The 20689-nt window shown below is 40.1% G+C and overlaps 4 protein-coding genes across 4 annotated transcripts; 2 read left to right on the top strand and 2 right to left on the bottom strand.

Moving 5' to 3' along the window:
• The first annotated feature begins 568 nt into the window (after positions 1-568).
• Positions 569-7741, top strand: LOC5518177 (solute carrier family 22 member 15-like). The gene is made up of 8 exons (XM_032362647.2): positions 569-929; positions 1535-1962; positions 2704-2919; positions 3204-3338; positions 4018-4097; positions 4721-4841; positions 5677-5749; positions 6255-7741. The coding sequence occupies exons 1-8, from the start codon at positions 690-692 to the stop codon at positions 6501-6503; spliced, it is 1542 nt and encodes a 513-aa protein (XP_032218538.1). The 5' UTR covers positions 569-689; the 3' UTR covers positions 6504-7741.
• LOC116601851 (COX assembly mitochondrial protein 2 homolog) lies at positions 7740-9604 on the bottom strand. Its single transcript, XM_048732020.1, has 3 exons — positions 9413-9604; positions 8291-8362; positions 7740-7960 (listed from the first exon to the last, which is right to left on the bottom strand). Exons 1-3 carry the CDS (start codon positions 9488-9490, stop codon positions 7880-7882), a joined length of 231 nt encoding a protein of 76 aa, XP_048587977.1. The 5' UTR covers positions 9491-9604; the 3' UTR covers positions 7740-7879.
• A 180-nt stretch (positions 9605-9784) lies between these two features.
• Positions 9785-12827, top strand: LOC5518129 (GRB10-interacting GYF protein 2). Its single transcript, XM_001638099.3, has 7 exons — positions 9785-9935; positions 10230-10303; positions 10632-10739; positions 11125-11370; positions 11490-11617; positions 12160-12229; positions 12342-12827. The coding sequence occupies exons 1-7, from the start codon at positions 9842-9844 to the stop codon at positions 12411-12413; spliced, it is 792 nt and encodes a 263-aa protein (XP_001638149.1). The 5' UTR covers positions 9785-9841; the 3' UTR covers positions 12414-12827.
• Positions 12304-20508, bottom strand: LOC5518128. The gene is made up of 11 exons (XM_001638045.3): positions 20110-20508; positions 19561-19855; positions 18992-19135; positions 17993-18084; positions 17862-17909; positions 17202-17342; positions 16237-16464; positions 15669-15875; positions 14055-14161; positions 13482-13609; positions 12304-13123 (listed from the first exon to the last, which is right to left on the bottom strand). Exons 2-11 carry the CDS (start codon positions 19768-19770, stop codon positions 13112-13114), a joined length of 1317 nt encoding a protein of 438 aa, XP_001638095.1. The 5' UTR covers positions 19771-19855; positions 20110-20508; the 3' UTR covers positions 12304-13111.
• Between the last annotated feature and the right edge of the window lie 181 nt (positions 20509-20689).

Here is a 20689-nt window from a genome sequence, read left to right as displayed (position 1 = left end):
TTCTGATATGTCATTGTTACAGTGTTATGACGGAACATTTCTACTATTGACACAGATTGTAAAACTCCTTCTTCCCGAAAATGGCATCTGAGCTATATCTGAATTACCTCCATCAAGCTCACAGGGCCATAGCAGGGGGTGGGTCCCTGGAGTCTGTGCCCTCCCCCTTAATATTTAGAAAATTCTAAGGAAATGACCAGTAAGGGATGGTTGTGCCCCCAAATATTTTTTATGTTTCTGAATCATGCCCCCGGTCTGTACCCGAACAGTTAAGAAAAAAAAAGTATGGAGATTTTTCATATGTTCCTATTGTTTGATCAAATAGTACTAAGACGGATAATACAAGTACGCCAAATACAGGCATGGATCCAAAAATTATAAAGAATCCAGAATTTTTTTAAATACGTATTTTTTATTTGATACAAAATAAAGAGACATGAATTAATTTTTCTTACACCCAATCCTCCGTAGCCGCCACTGGAATATTTAGATTTTTCTGAAAATAAATGTCTTTTTTTTTGGTCCAGTCGCTTCTCTTCAATAAACAAGGCCTGGTTACCTAGTACAATTCACCTGTAAAAAGATCATCGAATGAATAAACTTAAAAAAATCGAAGGCACAAAAAGCGCTAACGACACGGTTATAACTCCAGCGGATGCTCGCCTTAACTAGGCGATCTTGTGTATGGCATGGAGTTCGATCATGTGCTCAAGATCGTTGGTGAATTTGGACCACATCAACGGCGATTATATGTTCTTCTCTGTCTGTCGATTGTTCCGGCAGCCATTCAACTGTTATTGCTAGTTTTCGTAGCCGCTCAACCGCACTGGATTTGCTTGAACTCAAGTACGAACGAGACTTGCCCTAAAAATAAACTTCAATGTACGGAAAGGCAATATACCTCGAAATACACATCTATTATCACAGAGGTAAGAGAAACTGTAACTTTGTTACCAACTGATGCGATGGAAAATCCTCATGTCTCGGGGGTGTTCAAGTGAAACTTAATGATATTAGAAGTTAAAAGGTTGCGCTAAATGAATAGATGATGGATTTTTAATGCAGTTTTGAAGGACTTAGACAAAATAAATTGAGCTTTTTATTAAGATTAAAATAATGAAATATTGAAAATTGAGCACACATAAAATATATATTTGTTTTTCAGATCGTTTTTGTTTTTCTGAAATTTAAGTTATTTGATTTCAGTTTATTGAAACAACTTTTTAATCTGAAATTACAGAAAAAAACACACACTTTATTCTGCTTTTACGAATATATAACAGCCTATCTAAAGGAAGAGAAAGAGTGAGTTATCTGTTAAAATTGTGAAAGAGAAAATGAGTCGAGGGGTTATGTGGGGCCATATCAATTCTGCCCACAATAAAAGAGGAGGCATACCAAAACAAATGTTTTGGATACTTAGTAAATCCTGGGAGTCACTAGAAAACCCATAGAGTTGACCTCCCTACACTGCTTAAACTGCTTAAACTTTTCTATTAACATATCAATCATGTTTGAATCGTTGTATTTACAGTGGGACCTTGTTTGTGAGAATGCCTACAAAGCAGACCTCGTACAATCACTTCTTATGTCTGGAACACTGCTTGGGGCTCTAATGTTTGGAGCCCTTGCTGATAAATATGGTAGACGGAGAGTGTGGCACACAACTCTAACAGGGCTTGTTGTTTTTGGATTTGCAAGCTCATTTGCTCCGACATTCAAGATTTATGCTACTTTGCGGTTTTTAACAGGATTTTGTATTGGTGGAGAGATTTTGTCTGCCTTTGTGCTTGCAACAGAACTTGTTGGACCTTCATATCGGGGTTTTGCTGGTATTATGGCACAGTGCTTTTTCACGCTTGGTTTACTGATATTGCCAATGGTGGCTTATCTTATCCAAGACTGGAGGACGCTCTCTGTTGTATTGTCTCTGCCTGCCTCAGTGTTTATACTTTTTTTTAGGTGAGTAATTGTCATTAGTTTCAAGATCAACATCCTTGTTATCATTATTATTATTATTATCCCTATAATCATCATAATCACTTGGGGCTATATGATAATTAGCAGGGGGTGGGGCATTGGGGGCAAATGCCCACAGTTTCTGTACCGCCCCCCCCCCCCCCCCCCCCCCAATATTTCTAGGCCTGCTATGGCTATGAGGGGGAGGACATGAGGTCATGTGAACCCCCCTCCCCTAAACTATCACACCTTGACTTCCTACCACCTGTGACTAAGGACGGGGCATGTGGGAGAAATAGTTATTAACACCACTTCCACTATTAATACTAATAAAAGTACCATAAGCACCAAGACTGGCACTGTCAACATCATTCACATAATCATTATATTTTCTGTATTGTGATCATTTTATTATTGTTACAGCATCACTATCACATTCTTCTATTGCCACTGGCATCTTCACCATTTATACTTTAAGCAGTAGCCATCATCATAGTCACCATCATCAGCAACATCATCATAATCTTTATCACCAACACGGTGCTGTAGCAGGCTTCAAAATATTGGGGGAGCACAATACAGAAACATTAAGAAAATATTTGGGGTCATGGCCACCCCCCCCCCTACTGGTCATTTCCTTATATTTTTTTTAAGATATTGGAGGGCACATGCCCCCAGTGCCCCACCCCCTTTTATGGCCCTGCAACATCATCATCATCATCCTGTGTTTTTTACTCATTTCAGATATGTCCCTGAGTCTGCAAGATGGTTAATGATCCGTGGGCGTGTCTCTGAGGCTGAAAATATATTACTGGACATAGCTCTCAAAAATGGAATAGCTGTCCCCAAGAGCCTACTACAAGTCAATCACCCTTTCTTTGTTGGCTCTAGATATGGCTTCTTTGACCTATTCTGCACTAGGAAGATAGTCAAACAAACTTTTGTACTGATTTTTATCTGGTATGTAAACCTACCTGGCACTGTAAGAGGGGGGGGGTAGTGAATAGGGGTCTCTGAATCTGCCAATCGTCTAAGGTTTTGCTACAATCCAAATCTAATGCTAGAAGATAATAATCAACCAATAATAAGAAAATCACCTGGTCATGCTCTACTCATTCCTGACTTTCTGAGGTCATATCCGCCATAATAAGCTCAGAGAAGACATGTCCACACAAGGGCAGAGCCTGGAGGTTCTGTGGTAACTATCATTATGAAAGATCAAACTGTATTTGTTTGTATTTCAGGTTTGTCAACACCCTTGTGTACTATGGGCTGTCACTCAACACCAAGCACTTAGCTGGGGACATCTACATGAACTTTTTTCTTTGTAGTCTTATGGAGTTCCCAGCATACTTGACATGCTTATTTTTTGTCAACTGGTGAGTTGTCATTATGCTGAGCTAAAATGTAGGGTATACTATCATTTTTCGAGATGATACACTACCTTGCACTCAGTGCCCCCCCCCCCCCCCCCCCAAGTAAATCCTGGACATATCCCTGAAAGCTGCTTAATAATTACAATGGGGCTTCAATGGAGAAAATCTCATTTACATCAACTACTTTTGGGTTGTGTAACTCAAGATCAATGGTAGCGGTAAATATCGACAGCTCATATTCAATATTTCAGTGTTTTTTACTTGAGTGCGTCGATAAGTAATAAAAAATACCTAGTAAAGTGTGAGCTCTGATTGCAGTGATTGGTCGAGAGAAGTTGGTGAAATAGAGTACACCCTCACATTTGACGTTAATGCGCGTGCGCTGTGTACTAAATGATGTCTCTGTTGTTTTTGTTAAATAAAACAAAAATATTATTTTTTTGGTGGCCCTGGCGTCACGAACGGACGACGTATGACGTCATAATGTGTCACGAACAACAGTTACGCTCATGCAACGCGACGAGTGACGTGTACGGTAATTTTTGTTCAGGGAACATTATGATGCATTCCATGAATTAACAGACGCAAAAATAAGGATATATATGATGATTTTATTTCTCTGGTTCCAAATCTGGAACAGCGGGTAATTAACAGTACTGGACCTAATTTCTATCCTTCTCAGGGCGGGAAGACGTAAAACACTCTTCAACTACATGGTACTAGCTGGTCTAGCATGTATGGCGTGTATGTTCGTCCAACCAGGTATGGCGTCATTTACCTTAGCGCGATGCGTTCGGTGACTACGCGATAGATGCCTTAAAGTACGATTTGCCGTTGTGCCGCAACATGTTAGCAATGTTAACCAATAAAGAATGAAGGGAACGGTGTTGTCTGATTGAAGTGGACTTCCCTAGCCATGTGACCACAAAATTCTTCGGCCCCTCCACCAAATTTCGGCCACTTTTTCGACCGCTCAAAAAGTGTTTACACGGAACCATGGCTAGCTATCTCTGTTTTCATCCAGCTAGGAAAGGTCCAATGTGAACGGAACGAGTAAATAAACGATTTTCTTAACGGTCGAAAATTCACCTAAAATGGCAACGGTATCGTTCTTCGTCCTTAATGTTTTCGGCAATGTTCGAACGCTGCCACAAATCGGATCTCGTTTAGCCAGCTCGCCAAAGAAGCATTTCCGAATAATCGCGAATAAGAGCCGGCAAGCAGACTAGATCTCATATTAGCGTCACATAATCAATGTTGAGTTGATCCTCGCCTACAAATATCAGAACGTTTCTCATAGACACTATCCATATTGTTGCTATCTTCCGGCAACAAGATCTGCAAACATACCCCAATAGGGCTCTTACGCGGGTCTTTTTTGACAGAGTCAAGCCCGGCTGATCGCACTCTTGCGACTGTGTTTGCTATGATTGGCAAGTTTGGCATCACGGCTTCCTTTGCGCTGATATACATCTACTCTGCAGAGATATTCCCTACTGTCGTCAGGTAAGACACAAACACCACAGCCATCCGCCCCTATATTTTTCTTGCGCCTCGTTGCGGCGGTACTCGGCGTACAACGCTACATCCGGGATCCCCAAAGACTGACACGTGTTTCATCTCATTCATGTGTTTGCCACTCCTCCATTATTATACGGTCACGCCACGAACTATCACGATCACGTAACATTATCGCTAGAACGGTCACGCCATGTGTCAACACGTTCACGATCACGTTCACTCGCCACGTATCAGACGTACCTTACACGGTCACATTGTCATCACGGTGTCATCTCATTTAAGTAGTATTTGCCACTCCTCGGTCCTACATTATTACACGGTCTCGCCACGTGCCCACATAATCACGTCAATTACAAACATCCTACGGGCAAGTCAGCCAGACAACGAACCAACACGGTAACAACATCATCGCGACATAGAACGGTCACGCCACGAACTATCACGATCACGTAACATTATCGCTTGAACGGTCACGCCATGTGCCAACACTATCACGTAACTAACAAACTTTCTGCGCGCACGACAGCCTGATAACGAACCAACACTCAACCACAGCTCAATGACATAGAACGGTTACGCTTTGTGCCAACACTATCATGAACACGTTAAACGCGGATTTAGGTGTGGGCCGACTTGCCCCGCCCCCTATCTTCAGATATTTGGCTTAAAAATGACAAGAAATATAAGAAAATCCACGGAAGAACAACGAATCCGGTCCACTTGCTTGAAACCCTTGCTTTGGCCCCCATTGTGGAGCTCCTGGATTCGCCCCTGTTCATTCCGTATTTTACACGGTAAAATTATTTCTTGTTCATATCAGGAACGTTGGCTTGGGTGTGTGCTCGATGTCTTCACGCATAGGGGGGATTTGTGCGCCATTTGTCGTTTTTCTGGTAAGTCTGAATCAGGGAATCTGTATTATCTGATAAATAATTTAATTTATTTATTACATTTATATTGTGCAATTATCAATATATTAAAATTTTTAATTGCACACTATATAAAGTAAAAAATAAAACTAATGCCAAACTATGATAAAACTATGAATAATATAATTGTAATAGAAGTAAATGAAAGATAAAGCTGTTTTGAGGCTATACATCTAATGGATAACATGTTGGACACTCTTTGGCCCAATCTTGGGGATTCGTTTTTTACCTCAGCGGTTCCTGCAATCCGATCACTACATTTCTGCACTCTCTGTGATTCATCTCCAAGAGTCCTCTGATAGCGAACATATGGATGCTTAAAGTAATCCAAGGAAATAAGAAGGGCTGGCGACTGTATTGTTTCTATAATACTGACAGTAGAGGGCGACTCTTGAACTAGTCAGATGTTCATTTATTTGGAAATATTCAAAGAGGTTTACATGACCTAAATCTGTTATCTACTTCACAGGGAACCTACATGCGTCCTCTTCCCATGGTCATATTTGGAATGTGTGCATTCATGGCTGGTCTCCTGAGCCTTATGCTGCCAGAGACCCATAAAAGACCGCTACCTGAGACCATGGATGACAGTGCTTATGACCTTCTTAGAGAAGGGCATTCCTATGAGCATTTGGTAGAAAAAGAAATGTTCAAAGCAAATGATTCAGACTTTGAGTATGACGATGATTTGGTAACAGAGAAAAGCACTTTTATTTAACTGATTTTGTTTTTGACACAATAATTTCTAGGCGTGGCTCTGGGCTGTTATTCTGTCGCTGGTGCACCAATACCCCCCTATGAGGGGTAGTACTGCAGTAGGCCCAATAACCGGCCCTTTCTGCGGGCCTTGCAGTATGTAGGTTTAAAAGACTGCAACAATCGATGTCAGCTGGAAAAAGCGCCTAGGGTAGTAAATGGTCCCATAAAATTCGGAAGTGTTTGCAAAGTTAAAGGTTGCTTGAACTTTTTTCTAAAAAAAGACAAATGACCTAGTTTTTTTATTTTCTATTTGCAGTGCTAGCCAAATGTGTTTAAAAAGATACTTGCTTCAGATGAAAAAAATGCTCATTCTTGCTAAAAATAATGTGCTCGCATTTTTGCTAATGTTTGCTAAGATCATTTGCGATGCCTCCTTTTGCTGGGTAACTGAGCATATCTACAGTAAGTCCTACACTTCCTTATACTCTGCTGTTGACAATAAACTTTTAATCTAGAATTAATTTTAAAAATTGCATTGAAAACCAGTAACACTCCAGCATTGGGAAAGTTCATCTATTATCCAGAGGGGGGGGGGGGGGGGGGGGGAGTATGAGGATTTTGATAAAAGTAAGTAAAATTAGTAGCCCCCCTCCAGATAGGAGCTAAAATTTTGATGACAGAGAATGAGCGCTTATAGCATTAAAACATTTTGTTTATATTTTAGATATCGAAAATAAGCACTTCATAATATTATATAGCTGAAACCATAAAAAATGTATTTTTAAGGTTGTATACAGGTTTGCATTGGCATGGCAAATAAGTGCCCCTAAACCAAAACAAGTTGAGCCAAGAAGTCTGATTTGACACTTTGTCAAATTATATAGTAGAGACAACATCCAAAGGAATCAGTGCCCCCCTTTAAAAATCCAAACACTTTTGATGCCCCCCTTTAGACCTTGAAAATTTATCAAGTCCCCCACAGTATCCTCACGGCCGCCCTCCCTCCTTTGAATAATAAATGAACTTTCCCTAAATTGTTTATAATGTATTTCAAAGAAAAAAAATAGTCCGTTCACAGACAAGCAAATTTCTCAATAATTTGGAGATCTTTGTTGAAGCTTTATTTAAATGGGTGAAGGAATATTGATATGATTGTATAATTTATCAATAACAAAAAATGTGGTATAGAGGTATTATTATCATTATTAAATAGGCGAAAGTTGTAAAGTTTTAAGAATAAAAAGGAGTGTGATAGTGTCTCTGTATCATTCATTTTAATAGAGTATACTATTTCTACAACAAAATATTTTTACATTCTCTTATGTTTACATGCTTATCATCTCATCTCAAATTCTGCACTTTATATTACTTAGCACAAACTATTGCCTCCTGTGATTATATTTCACTGTCAACTTTCTTGAACTTCTCTTTCCTTAAGGCAGCCATCTCCATATTTTGTCTTCTCCGTTCTGCACTCTGGAAATTCCATAGACACAGTTACTAAATAAAAGGATATAACTAATAATTAACAATATAATCTGTAGGTGTAAAAAATCTGTAGGTTAAACTCTGTAGGTGTGTTGGCATAAAGTCATAGGTATCATATTGAAAAAGGATAGTATTTGATGATCCTTCAATACGAAATTATTTGGCAGCAAAGGGGGGTGCATGTGCACTCTGTGTGCTAGGTGGTGACAGTTAGATTGACCAATCACAATTCATTATCTTCAATAAGAACCTTACTTGGATCATCATCATCATTGCCATTACTATAACCTCAACAGTGTACAGCACCACAGTACTTACTTCCCGCTTCAGACATTTTTGCAGTTCTCTCTCTATGTCATTGCACCCTCCCAAGAACTTTTTAAATCCAGACTAAAAAAATAACAAGGAATGCATTATGCACTAGTCAATTGAAACCCTAACCCCCATGGTCCCGGGGAAGGGTGGGGGAATAGACTTTGATCCTGTACAAAACAGAAAAAAAAAACACCTAACTGCAGTCAAATGCACCCAGAGGGATGCAAACTATAGGCAACTACCTGACAACAAGTCATCTGAAATAAACATTTACCTTTCAAAGCAAGTACTGCTGAAGTGAAGTTCACTTCAGCAAGTACATTTGTACTAATACCTATTTAGATAACAGTTACCAAAAAAAATGGAAAAATAAATTATATTCATCTGGCGTTAGTTTTCATTCATATTTCTTTTCGCCCATGCATCTTGCCACTCACTGATACATGGAATTGCTCGCTACTGAAGAGAAAGAGTCTTAAACCAGAAACAGACGTGACTTTTTAAAAGTAAATGTGTGATGTAATTCATTTGTCCCTAAGCCCTCATGGGGGATGGGGGGGGGGGGGGGGGGGGGGAACAAGTATTAGAGTCAAAAACTGTCAATTCCCCTAACCCCTCGGGACAGATTCTTGATAACAAGTGCTCTAAACTCCCACATTAACCCAACACTTCGCCGGGACCATGGGGGTGGGGGTTTCAAATGACTAGTGCATTATGATTGTGCATTTATGATTTGAACAAATCCTAGGAGATATTAAATCAATGTATAAAGACACACATACAGTTTTCAGAATTTAAGATCAGTCGATGGAGGTGTGCAATAGATATTTTATTTTTCGGGCGATTTAAATTAAAGTTTAGACTGATTTGAGGGTTTAAGTAATATTTTCTGGAAGGAACCTGCAAAAAAAAAAAAAAAAACTTTCCTTTCTGAACCTACTTTTTGTTACTCAGCGGAGAGTTCATACTATAAGTGTATTCAAGTTATGAAACTGTGTCTAAAATATACTCAAAGAAGTTGATCTAATGGCCTATTACATAACTAAGTAATAACAACAACTCGTGACAATTCCAGCCTACTATGGTAGCAGTATTTTACTCGATACATATTTTCGCTGTCTTTACCTCTTCGTGACATTGATGAAGCTTCTCTATCAGATCTAAACAAGTATCATGTAGATGGGGAGCTAACGACGGATGCATATCTTTGCGATCGTAGCGAACAACACGCGATCAAAGCTTCAATTTAGTGATCCCACTTTTTCATGCCGCCATGTTTTGAACGCAGCCTGGCCTTTTTTATTTAACCACAGGATACCCAAAGTATTTTATCGCAAGAAGTTGAATAAACAATGGAGTGGAACCTGCTGAGTTGCGATTCGGTGTAAAAAATCGATTGCAAAGCATTCTAATCAAGAAAAAAAAATCAAAAGAAGCCATGGATTTAATTATCAGATGTCAACAGAGATCCAGCCTAAGCGTTCATGGGAGGCCTGTGGTGTTACCATAGTGATTTTGTGCCAGCGGTGTGAGAGGAAGGCGATCGAACGTAAAATGGCGGCCGGGAATCCACTTCTCACGCTCGAGCGAATGCTGAATGGCAAAACCACGTTAAAAACACAGAAAACCACACACAAGAACATAATATGTGAGTCTAGTGTTTTTTTTAACTTAGAATGTTTTGTTTCATTTACTATTAATAATTAGAGTATTTGTTATGAGTGATAAAATGAGCTGTGTTTTATTTGTCTTGCTTTTGTTTACTAATTTATTTTAAATAACGTCAATTGAAATTGCTCTGCAATTTATACCCTTCATATTATATGATACTGAATGAAGCACATTAAACAATATCTCTGATTTTCGGGTTTACGAGCCCACACATAGATGTTAGATAGCAGTACCTTATTACAAGCCTCATAAAAACAATTTGTTGTTCCAGGTATTGGCACCGAACTTCTTGATGAGCTTCGTAGAGTGATGCAAGAGGACAAAGATCAAGCTATAAGAGATGCTGTTAGTGACTAACGCTGTGCTTACTTTTTGAACACACATGAATAATATCTTATTAACTTTTCGTAAATTTGCAAGAAAGCAACAACTAAAAACCGAAATGACTTTTTGTCATAAAAGCCAGATGTAACACCCCAGCATTTTCGGAAATCAAGCACAATGGAATTATTTCATTCAATTGTGTATGGTAAAATGTTTGTAAACCTTGCATGATTTACAAATAATCATGGCATGGCATGAGTTGATCACCATCTGTTCATCCCCTGTTGTGAGACAAGTATTTATATGGTTATACAGTTGACATTTGTCTTATTTTCGATTTCTTGGGCAGCTCAATGCAGCAGAGGCCAAGGCACAGGAGGACAGAAAGCAAGCATTGGAAGAACTTCGTAAAAAAATGAATGAAGAGAGAGAGCAATGTCTGGAACAAGCAAGAATTGTATGTATGATTATTATGTTTTACTGTATGTTCCATTTTAGTCTTTTCATCCTAAGGAGCAAATCAGATGCAAGGTTGAGAGATCGGATATTGGACTCTGGCTTTTAGGACACAGAGCTTTAGACTGAGAGCAGGGGGGATCCCACAGGGAGGGTACCATCCTGAGGGGAAGTGGGTGCCACTTTTAGGGGGAGGGTAGGGTTAGGGCTTGCAGGTGGTAATATTTCCTCCCTGAGCTCCTGACTATCTCAGGGGTCCATGACAGCAGAGCAGGCCACTTTGCTCAATTTGGAAACCATCTCATCTAGATATACAGGTTTTATGGTCATTTATACGTGACATCATTCATTTATCATTTATACGTGACACATGCTTTTCCTAACAGCGTGCTGAGGAGCAAATGGCAGAGATCAGATACCGGTGCGAAATTGCAGAGAAGAAGCGGGCACGTCTTGCTTGGGAAAAGTACATGAAAGAGAAGTCTGATGCCTTGAAGGAGGCAGCTGAGAGAGCTGAGCTGGAAAAACAGGAGGCTTTGCATAACCTCACTGAAAGCTTGACTAGGGAATTACGCAATGAGGCAGCTCTTGAGCGAGAACAGGCTGTAGGTGATGCATTAGCAATTGCTCGGGTGAGTGGGCCAGGTTTTTCTATTTACCTACAGTAGCTCAGTAAAGAGCCATTTTGCTATTGATGTGACAGCATTTGGCAAAGATTAAAAGAGTGAGTGAAGATGTTGTTGTTATATAGAAAAACTTTGAGAGAAGAAGGAAAGAAGTAATTGCACAGACTCGTCAGCAGTGTGAGGAAGAGGCAGCCACTGAAGCGAGTCGTGTTGCACGGCTACACCAACAGGAAGTTGGTGCTCTGGACCAAAGGTGCTGATCTGCCATTAGAAAACTTGGCAACAACAATGGCAACAGCAGAAAACAACTGCAGATTAGAAAAAAAAGACTGTTGACAGGAATAATTCCAAGCCTTATTTTCTTGACTTTAAAGTAAAATTTATTTAAAATTTAAATTGAGCACCAATCATGTAATTTTTCACCACATTCTGCTTGCCATTGGTGTTGTCATTGTTGATATTTCCAGACACCTTCCTTTACCTATATCAAGGGAGTGTCATGAAATAACCTGAGGGGGGAGGGATAGGCTCACAATTTTTTTAACCACCCAAGGGGGGGAGGCTCAAAAAAATGTGCCATCTAAGGAAAGCTCTAAATTTTTTTTCATGAGTCAACTGGAATCTTGGCGGTTGTTAAAGGGGGCACAGAAAAAAATAACAGTGAAAGGGGAGCTCTGAAATTTTAAGGTGTCACGAGTCAAAGTATTCCCTCCCCCCTCAGGGTATTAAATAAAAAAAACTCCCTAACTTTTGCTTTATCCAGGATAACTCACCATATTACTATACACATTTCAGGATAGATGATCTGAAAAATATGCTTGCTAGTGAAAGAGCTGCTGCAAAAAAACTTGCTGGTGTGCATTTGGTGAGTGATTTTGAGGGGTATTGTTACTTGAACTTTCCATGTGCTTTAATTTTGGGACCCTTGAAACATGTAAATCGTCATAATAGTGTTTTTATTGTTTTTTTGTTTTCAGGCACTCAAGGAAGACTACAAACGATTCCAAAACATCACCAGAGGCTACCACTCGGACTACCTGTTGTCTTGACAACAGCTGAAAACAGTGAAATAGAACAATGTATATATGGGCAACAAATAGAGTATTTAGATAAAAAATAGTTTGTTAGGGTGTGGCCCATCTTACCAAGACCACCCTTGACAGTTTTATGAAGTAATGGAACACCGTTGAAGGATGTACTATTTGACTGACAGGAACTTCACTAGTCAACCAGCACGAAAAAATATCTCATTAAGCATCAGAGCTCAATAGAATCCCCCTATATAAGGTCCATGTCTATCAAATCGGTAGTTTGCTTTTAGATAGTTTCAGAGATGGACTCTAAAAAATGAAGACATTCTATTATACTGGAAACTATATTATATAAGGGGGTTGCATATTGTGTATATTATGTATATAGTTTTTGAAGTGAAGGTGAAGAAAAAGTGGTTCTGATTTGATGAATACCTGCAGTTTTTTCTTAAATTCCAAAATCACTTAGATGAATAAAGATGCCACGTGGATAATACCGAAACCATGTCGGCAAATCCAAATGGTTCTGGGTTCGGGCCTGAACACTGAAGTCACGTGGTCAACACCGAAGTCACGTGATAAAGTATCGTCAATGCAAGTTCCAAGTGTCTGAGTGACACTCTCCGATCACGTGATTTTTTGCGTGTGCAACGCACGGAGTAAGGCTCGCGGCGTAAGTGGCGTCACGCAAGCCTTATGCAGTTGATGGCTAGGACCTATACGCGTTTCTGTGAACACAAAAAAACAAGACGTGTAAGCAGGTAGCAGCATATTTGATATTGTTTTTATTTATGAAGTCTTTAAAGAATTTTGTGAAGAAAACGTGAAATATCTAAAACAATGTTTTATATACCGAATTTCATTTAACAAATACAATAAAAAATATCGCAAAGGCTTCCCCAAATTATATCAGCCGATGGAAATGGATGTTTTCCAACACTTATTATTTCCTTAGAATGACCAAATGGAGCTTCTCATGGCTACCCTGGGTATCAGAGGCTCCAAGCTTCACTACCAACGGCGACAACGTACAGTATCTGGACATATGTCACGTGACAAGTGTTGTATTCTTGACAAGACGCTAACCTTGCCGGCTTTTCCTTTCTTTTTCTTTTTCCCCTTCTTCTTGAGTCCCGCGCCAAGCTTCATGATGTTGGCGAAGGTCGTGGGGTTCATGCGATGGGTGACGTTCATCTTGATGGAGTTCAAACCGGCTGTAGAGATACAAATCAGAAATGAGCTCACAGCGACTACAAATGACTTACTTCTCATGTGCGTCCAGATGTTCTGATTTAGACGGAAAATCTAAAAGCGTGACGAATCCTGGGCGCGAATCCTTAGCCTCTACAGTAGTACCCCAAAGTAACACAGTAACATGACAGAGAGGTGTTTACGCGGGTGGTTTCCTCATCATTTCTGACTAGTTGGACAATACTTGTCTACCGTGTAATATGCCCCAATGTCAAAGTCCTGAATGGCAGAGTTAGAGTATAGCAGACATACGACAGAGTTCTGCACAAAACGATGGAAAAATTCGGGGCTCCACAAGTAATGTACGGCCTGGAAATGAGGGCACTAAAATATTTAGTAGAGAACATCTTAGTGAGATGCCTCCTTCAGATCCGAGTCTGAATGGGAATTAGTGTACAGCAGGCATACCTTCCTTACGATCAGTAAGCCCCTCCATGATCTCCCTTCCGCCAAGATCACCTATCAGGTTATCATCCAAGTCGATCTCCTGAAGACCCTCGGAATGAGTGATCAATCTGAAATAGCAGCAGGAGTTTTAATCTTGATCATTAAAAGTCTTAGAAGACACTAATATATTTGTATGAATAGGTTACGCAATAAAATGAAGCTCTTGAACAGGCCTGTACTCAGGGGGGGGGGGGGGGGAGCAGGGGGTGCGAACGCATCCACCACCCCCACCCCCCCCCCCCTCACAATGGCCAAAGGTCCACTTTTGGTTCTCAATAGATGTGCTATTTGTAGACAAAACTATAAAGCATAAGATAGATCACTATGGAATGTAGCCAAATCTGACAATAAACGTCCTGTGGAGAGTTATACCGCAAAGGCATAAAAAACTTTTTTTTTTTCGGGGATGGTCAGATTTTCAGCAGAGAACTACCTCCCTCCCCTCCACCTCAGGAAAAAAAATAGGTCCATATTTTTCGGATTTCGCACCCCCCTCCCCCCAATTTAAAATCCAGAAGGAACGAACTCCGACAAGTCAATTCAATCTATTCAACGGCTTGTAATTTCATGCAATGAGCAGGGAGTGGTCCGAACCCTCGGATGCACCTCTGGACACGCGACTGCACTTCCCCGGAGTAAGTACGCAGCTGCTTTGTCACCTATTATCTTCGTTCTACAAAGGAATTCTTTTATCTCTATTCTTCTCGTTCTTTGTGTCGAGGTGCGGATATTGTTCATTTGCCCAATTAAATTCCAGCTTGTAAGAGCTGCGTACTGACCCTCGAGGTGCGGATATTGTTCATTTGCCCAATCAAATTCCAGCTTGTAAGAGCTGCGTACTGAGCCCTTTCCTGACTAAGTGGCTGCATTAATGCTGGGCCGAAATTGGGCCGGTTTACAAACAGCCCATACACATCGCCAGCATGTATGTTAATTAGTTTACTTGTGACTGCGATTTGATGCTTGACGGTCGGATGGCGCGTAGAGCTGCGTTTTGCTAAGATCCTTTTCACAGTAACATTCCCTTCTTTTTAAAATAACAGCATCATTTGAAGACTGCGTTTTTGGCTATGGAAAGCAAATGAGCCCTACAGTGTTGGTTTCGTGTGCAAACAGACCAGCAAAGCTAAAGCTCGGTTGACAACGAGATAAAGGAAATGCTGGCGAAACACTCGCGAGCATCCGCCATCACTTCCCAACACGGTTTTGAAACAGCGCCAACGTACCACGGCCAGCGTCCCGTCAGCAATGTTGTCGTTGATGGCACGGGGCTTTACACTACCAAACCACTTATAGAGCTTTATGCTCTTCGACTCGCTGCATATAAAAAACTCTTGACACGCTTTTCTAAGATAACTTAAGTGTTATATTTGCTGTCTTTCCGATAAAAGCCCAAGAATTCTTATTGTTCTAAGCTTATGCTGGTTACTGACATCATACCTTACCACTTTTGATATTGAATGGATATTATGTAACGATAAAGGTAACGATTAAAGAAGTAAATTGATGAAGAGAACAACAGTTATGCACGCAATGCACAGTTTCTAAAAGTCCCTAACACTAGGCACTCCTTACTTGCGGAACATCTTCATGCACATAATGGGTCCAAGTGTGGACGCGCTGCCATAGGAGTCCACGCCATTATCAAGAAGGTGGACCTTTTGGATCCACGGCCCGACAGGGGGAGGGGGTGGAGGCTCTTTCTTCTTTTTCCCTTTCTTCTTTCCTTTTTTGCCTTTCTTCCCTTTCTTACCAGAAGCGGAACGACGACCAGATTTGGGACTGGAAATGATGAACATATCGATAAATAAAAAGTGGATAAAGGATCACACAAAAATAGGTGTCCAACCAATTGACTCTTATTCGGAGTATTTGGTAACATGCACATTGAGTGACGCCCACCCAAGGTGAAGAGATTTATTATTTGATGATGAGATTTAATTGTTTGCCACAAGACACAACACACCAAACCAGGTATGAATTCAGGGAAGGAAAAATAGCATATTTTCAACCCTCCGGATAAGTTCAGGTGTTTTTCCCAATTACTAACAAAACAACATTTGAGGTTACCTCGGGTAAGTGTGGGTGAAAGTGAGTACTAAATCGAACTGTGACAACACAACACTAAGCCTATGTAACATACCTCCCTTTACTCTTTACAGAGGCACCTGATGTTGGTCTGGAGATTGAGCCCATAGCCGAGGCCACAGGGACCCCCAGCATACTTTGTCCCTGTATGTCTGCTTCAGGGAGCTCTGGAGGTTTGGGGTTCGCCCGCTCAATGGCCTCCATTTCTGCTTTATCAACAAACAGCTTCATCAACTCCATCACACCTTCGCAGCCCAACTTGTTGCCATCCAGATACAGGTCTCTGAAAGAATGAAACAAATATCTGTTAACTGATAGTTGTTGCGCTTATTGTGGATGGCAAATGGTTAATGCGAGATTTCTGAGATCAATATTTTAATGTGCTACTTTTGCAATCTGAGGTCTAAAATCCATAATCAAGATCAACATCTGAAACTGGGGAAAACTTTGTAGGTTTCAAGATTTGGCTAGATTTTAGGTACCATTCGCCATCCCTCTAACTAAATCTTCTTTCCTTTTGTTGTTAAAACAAGATGGTCCTCTCTACCTTTTTTACAGGAGGGGTTGAGAAATTGGCTGTTATGTGCACAAGGGCACTTAGTGGATACTTTGAAAGGAATCAAGGTTAAAGTCACTGATGTTGAAGTTTTGAAAACGATCAGTTTTTTTTCATCTTACTGGGCGAGGTGTAAAAACCTCTGAAAGGGAGCAGCATACAGTACAGACAATTTTTTTATCTATTCATCCATGTCATTTTGTCCATTTTGGCAATGATGACACGAAATTTATGATTACTGCAATACATCTTTCCGAGCCACTAAGCTCTTAGGCTCTTAGGTGCAGATGTGCACACATACCCTACTCTCGACTCTAAAACCTTTGATACCTCTGATACCTTTGCCCTGGCCATTTACCTACCTTTTCCAGGCATGTGAGCTAATACAAACTTGAAAGGAGCAAAGTCACATTTTCTCTAGTAGTAAGTCGATTTGAGGGAGGTAAGTTGAGTTGAGTTCATACCGTATTGCCGTGTTGGATACAGTATCACCCAGGATCACACCACTATGTGGGCCTAAGCCGCAGTAGTTCAGGCTAAGCTTGAGTAATGTGCCATTTGCTTTGAGTCCCTTACATAGGCCAGCACAGCCTGCATCTCCAAACCTAACAAATAAAACAGGACATGCCACAAACATTACCATAAAAAATGTGGAGAGCACAAACTTGTTCAGTGGTGTGGGGTTCACCTTTCAAACCCTTCATTATAGTCAGGTTCAAAGTAAGCTTGGGATTATTTCAGAGGCAGGATTATAGCAGGGGTGGGACACTTTGGGTGTGTGCCCCTCATCCACGCCCCCATCCCCACCCACACACACACACAAACCATCTTTCACTGCCATCATCTATCACATCTATAGCACTACTCACACTATGATTGTAAACTGCATTGAGTATTTTATATTTAATAATATACATGACCTTTAGAAGAACCACCCCACTAAACCAGAAGCTCCACCCTAATGAATAAAATTCAAAGACAAACTTCGAGAAAGGACAAGTTTCCAGAGAAAATAGACTGTTAATTGGGTAAATAAACTCAGCTCAAAAACCTGGCTACAGTCCTGATGGTGCACCTTTGTATGCTGCTCGCAACATAACCTGTTCATCAGGTTATGTACTTACTCATTGAAGTCCAAAACAAGTGCAGTCAGATTGTTGAACATGAAAGACCTGTTGAATTAAAACAAAATTAAATGTGCTTGAACTCTTCCTATAACATATTTTGCTGTGAAGGGTTTTCTGTTGGTATTTACCTCCCAAACCTTTCAATTGCATAGCTGTCGATAGAGCACTCCATTAGCTCCAGGTACTGTACTGGGTACATGGGCTGTTCTAGGAACAGTGCCTTAAACAACAAACAATCACAAGTTAACATATACAGTACCGCTCACGAACATAGGGACACTGTTCGCGAAACTTTCGCGAACTACATTCGCGAAATTCGCGAACGACGTTCGCGAAATTTCAAAATTTCAAAATTCTTCGCTAGCAGTTTTCACACATTCGAAAATCTTCGAAGAATATCAAGCGATCGGCATTCCTTCCCCAAATTAATTATCTCATGTGTAATACAAGTATTTGTTAAATAAATGGCTTCCCGCTGTTCAAAAGTATTCGCTAGCAGTTGTCACATTCGACAATCTTCGAAGAATATCAAGCGATCGACATTCCTTCCCTCTTCGAGGCAAGCTTTTGAGAATAAACTAACTAACTTTTTTGCCTGTGTTTGCCCTCGTAAATCCACGATCGAATCCTTCGCATGCTTTGGCTTTCATCCGCCATCTTTATCGTATTTATTTCTCAAACTTGAAAGTGTCTTGTCTTGATCGTCTACAAATAATTGAACTGAAGGCATATCAGACTATAACTGAATTTGTTGTTTCTGATTTTAACGATAACCATAGCTCTCAGCTGACTTTTACACAAACAATTTATTTGAATCCCTTGCAGAACTCCTGTATGTATTTTAAGTGAGTATCAGTACTGTAAGTCTTCTGTTACATGGTACGAGTTCCCGTTTGTCAAGCGGTTTGTCCCGGTCTGTTCGTGAACATCAGCTGTTCGCGAACGTTGTTCGTGAATTTCGCGAACGGTGTTCGCGAATTTCGCGAACGGTGTTCGCGAATTTCGCGAACAATTTCGCAAACATATGTCCACATGTTCGAGAGCGGTACTGTACAGATACTGTACAGTATAATGTGTGACATCTACTGTATAGTCAAATGCGTTGTCAATCACTGAAAAGTACCAACCAGGGAGGCAACGTCCTCGTGCTTCATAGGAATGTCCCAAATGTACAACTCCTTCAGGTAAATATAGCGCATCACCCTCATGGCTGCAAGAAGAGGCTGAACCTTAACTGGAAGCTCATCTTCAGGTCCAGGGGTAAGAATGAACTGAATTTATAAATTAATATAAGTTACTTTTAGAATTTCTACAAATCATAAAATTGTTAAGCAGAGAAGGAGAACCATTGTAAACAACAATTTGGGCCCAGCTACAAAACATGACATTGGTTCAACAAAGCCTGAATATCATTCCAGAAAAATGCATATGTCGGATCCCTGAATACCATTTCAAAAAAATGCATACATCGGATCACTGAATACCATTTCAGAAAAATGCATATGTCGGACCCCTCTTTTGTGCTATTATTTTAGTACCCCCCCTCCCCCTGTTCTACCCTGTTGACACAAACAAACGAAAACGCAGAAGAACAGAGATGCCACACGGATATTACAGAAACAAACAGGAAATAATATCTTTGCTAGCAGGGTACCCCCATCTCATCTATGTTTAACCTACTTATGTGCATCTTTACCTTAGCCAGGAGAGTGTTGTCCTCACCATACTGGTTTAACAACTTCTTCACCTCAGGGTGAACATAACTTTTCATCTCTTTGCATTTGGATTCATAATTAACTCGCACTGCCTTGAGTAGCTCAGCAATACTCAGCAACCCTTTCAAGCCTTCCTTTTTCTTCTTCTTCCCCCCTTTCTTCTTCTTCCCTCCCTTCTTTTTTCCTGGCATTTTGCAGTTAAAGCTATAAGGATGTACTACTGCTAATTCTGAGCTGCAAGGCTGTCATAGCTTGTGTCACATCCATCAAAGAAAGCTGTAATAAAAGTAATTAAAAACTGATAAAGAAAACATGGTTAAATTTAATATATATATATAAGTTACTACTGTCCCTGTATCACTAAAAAACAGAATCCACAAATTTAAGATGGAATTACATTCCTTTGCATGTTTTCGTGTCTTTACTTATACTTCAAGAATCTTTCAGAAATCAAGTAACTAGTTGTTTTTTATTGATAGAAAAGCTGCTAAAGAGATTTATTTGAATGACACAATTTCCCTTTAACTTACCAGTCCCGTTTCATTCTCACGTCGTGGATGTTTAGATCATAATGCTCCAAAGATTAGCTTTCTTTCTTAGTTCTTGCCAGACGGCTTCGAAAACAAGATTACTATTGAGGGGAGTTTATCCTACGATTGTACTTTCAAATTATTCTTTCTTGTGAAATTTTGATCATTCTCTATCAAATGTAGCTCATTACAGGATTCTAATAAAGCTTGCTTTTTTCAAGGAAACAGGTATACGTTTGAATGTGATTTTAGAACGTTTTAGCTCGAATAGTTTATCTGTTTTGAAGTGTTGGACTACGAATTCTCTTTACTTCGACTTTTGCTTGGCAACACTTACTTGCCAGGCCTTCAAGATAATTCGAGAGCTACTAGTAACACAGGAATCCCAGCATGGAGTCTGGGAGTTTAGTAGCATGATTCGCGTTTCACTTGATCGTTTCTATTTTTTCTTTTTTTTTTTCCAAAAGAAGAATCTAAAGAAGGTTAGTTCTCAAACTGGACCAGCTCCTGTGCATGACATTTGAAAAATAGATAATTCTATTGGACATTTAACTAGGTCACGTGATATAGACACTTACCC

The sequence above is a fragment of the Nematostella vectensis genome, chromosome 9 (genome assembly GCF_932526225.1).
Source record: "Nematostella vectensis chromosome 9, jaNemVect1.1, whole genome shotgun sequence".
In the NCBI taxonomy this organism is placed as follows: domain Eukaryota; kingdom Metazoa; phylum Cnidaria; class Anthozoa; order Actiniaria; family Edwardsiidae; genus Nematostella; species Nematostella vectensis.
The sequence above is the reverse complement of the archived record's forward strand: the minus strand, read 5'-3'. Positions and strand labels throughout refer to the sequence as shown.